The 2,519-nt window shown below is 55.9% G+C and overlaps 1 protein-coding gene across 1 annotated transcript; it reads left to right on the forward strand.

The window, feature by feature from the left end:
* Positions 1-7: 7 nt before the first annotated feature.
* Positions 8-643, forward strand: VDAG_04674 (uncharacterized protein; the record flags this gene model as incomplete). Its single annotated transcript, XM_009654278.1, has 1 exon — positions 8-643. The coding sequence occupies one exon, from the start codon at positions 8-10 to the stop codon at positions 641-643; it is 636 nt and encodes a 211-aa protein (XP_009652573.1).
* Positions 644-2,519: the final 1,876 nt, after the last annotated feature.

Here is a 2,519-nt window from a genome sequence, read left to right on the forward strand (position 1 = left end):
GCACGAGCTGAGCTCACCGCGCCCCAGGGCTGTATATCAAGACGCGCAGCTGAGCACGTACTCGCCCGATGGCGGGAATGTCATCGCATCGCAGACTCTCAACGAAGCCAAAGTCTACGAGATTTTGCGGAAGAATCCCCATCCTGCGCTGGGAATGTGCCTCGGCTGCGTGGTCAGCGACGATGGACTCGTTACAGGGCTCGAGCTCGTGCGCTACGAGAAGACGCTGTTCCAGCGGGCGCATGATCCGGCATTCTACGAGGGCGACACGCGGGTCAAGACCATGGAGACTGTGAAAGAGGCCGTACTCCACCTGCACAACCTCGGCCTGGCTCACAACGACCTCAGCCCGCTCAACATCATGTTTGGGCGGGGAAACAGCGACGAGCCTGTCGTGCTAGACTTTGATACATGTCATCCGGAAGGGACGAAACTCGCCAAAGGAGGAATCGTAGGGGATTGGGAGGGGACATCGATCAAAAAGTTTGACGTGTCTTCTTTTGAGTGTGACTTCCAGGCACTGTCCTATCTCGAAGACTGGCTCTTGAGACAGCAAAAGGCTTTCATGCGATGTCTTGATGATTGCAGTACGGCTGTCGAACACGCCGTCAACTTGACGCCTACCCTTGCACTGAGTTCCTGACATCCCTTTTCACGAAGGTGGTCAATGAAGGCATTGCCAAGAAGGCTCGGAGCTGTGACAGGGAGACCCTGAAGAACCCACTTCGTCGTCTGCCCTGCCTTAAGTGCACTTTCCATCCAGACAATGCCAGGAGGCTCCTCAGAGCTGGATTCACGACAGAGCTCCTAAAGAGGGGACTCATCACGCTCTCTGAAGTTCGGTGGCTCGTTGCCGGGAATTGGAGCCAAATCGTCGGCTACGAAGCCGAGACGATTTTCTTCAGGTCTATTCTCGGATTGACTTTTTCTGCTTCTTACTACGAGGTACACCATTCACTCCCTTCCGTTGGCGTAACAAATGCCACGAGTCTCGTCTTATCACTTGAATAGCTAGGTTCACAAATCAGAATGCTATGAACCATTGTGGCGAATATGATCATGTGCGGCAGACATGAAGTGACAGTTTGCCATTTTGGTTTGAAAGCCCAATGCGCTCATGCACAGTCTGTTCGCTTCATAATCGGCACGACGGGGCTGCATGTAGTCTTCCTGTGAGATGAAAACGGGACCCAGTAATGTGATAGTGCTGGTTGAAGGCTGCATTTTCCTTGACCTTGATGTAGTGCCCACCGAGATGAGAGCCAGATCCAAAAGGAGGGTTTCATTTCCTACCGGCAGATGAAGAACACGTGTTTAAGCCCACGATATCAATGCCCAGGCAATGCTCGCACTTGATTATGAGCAGGGCGAGATCGTCACGCGTCGTGCTCCACCCCAAACCACGCAGTCCGGCAGGCATCCATGTAGCTCAGGGGGTTATCCCCCTACAGCTAACCTGTCCCAACAAACGACGGGCCTCCGGGACCTGAAAGAGTGGTCCGAGTCAGCCGCCTCCCTGTCAATGGGACCATCACGATCCCCGACGTCCGGGAAAGCAGGAAGATCACATGATGAAGACCAGGCGCGGGCTACCCGGCTCATCACATTCACAGGAACGGGCACGTTCAGGGGGTAAGGGGGATTTCCTTAGCGCGAGCCGAGGTCCTGGGCCGCTCATCTCGTTTTGCGCTGACAACCTGCTTCGGCGTCCGAGTGTGGCCGACACCTTCTGCTAAGAAGCCCGAGCGAAAAAGGAAGGGCTGGCATTCTTACTTCGTCTGAGGTGCTCTCGGAGCATGATGGGAAAGATGAGCAAGCTGCGAGGAAGACACGGAGGAAGCAAGGTTCGGAGATCGAAGGTGGAAACCGAGATGAACCCAAGGAAAAGTGTCTGCCTCGCTTCTTCTATCTCGCTTCTCCTGTTGCTCAGCGGATCAACGCAAGTGGCTTGGGATTCTTCTGCCTGCGTGTCTCCCTGTCTCTCCTGATCGCCGTCCACAGACGAGACTTGTGCCGAAACGAGACAAGGGCCCAGCAGACGAGGAGAGGAACACGAGAAACATGGAACTCGAGGGGCGACGCGTCGTTGGGTCAAGGAAATGAAAGAAGGGCCAGGATCAGGGCGAGGCCAGGGGCGACAGGGGGGGGGGAATAAAGTTATCAGATCAAAGAGTACTGGTGGGTGAGTGGGACGGACGGTCGCCTTGGGGTGTGCCGCGGTAGGAAGAGGGAGACCAGTGAGTGGAGATGACGAGGAAAGGGGGCGGCGCCAGGCCTAGAGACAGGCATCGAGACAGGCATGCTCGGTGGGCTGGCCGGTTTCGGAGGAAATGTCGTTATTTGTGACCGATTAGATGTGATTGATTTGATGAGATGAGATTGATAAGATTATTCCATGGGGCGGCAGCGTCGTAAAAGCCCTCAGGCAGGCGTTCTGGGCGTCTGGGAGTCGCAAGGGGGGGGGGGGGGGCCCACGGAACGAGTTGATGGGCTGGAATGGGGGGGGGGGACCCCGCGGC

Source organism: Verticillium dahliae, genomic scaffold (genome assembly GCF_000150675.1).
Source record: "Verticillium dahliae VdLs.17 supercont1.8 genomic scaffold, whole genome shotgun sequence".
NCBI classification, from domain to species: domain Eukaryota; kingdom Fungi; phylum Ascomycota; class Sordariomycetes; order Glomerellales; family Plectosphaerellaceae; genus Verticillium; species Verticillium dahliae.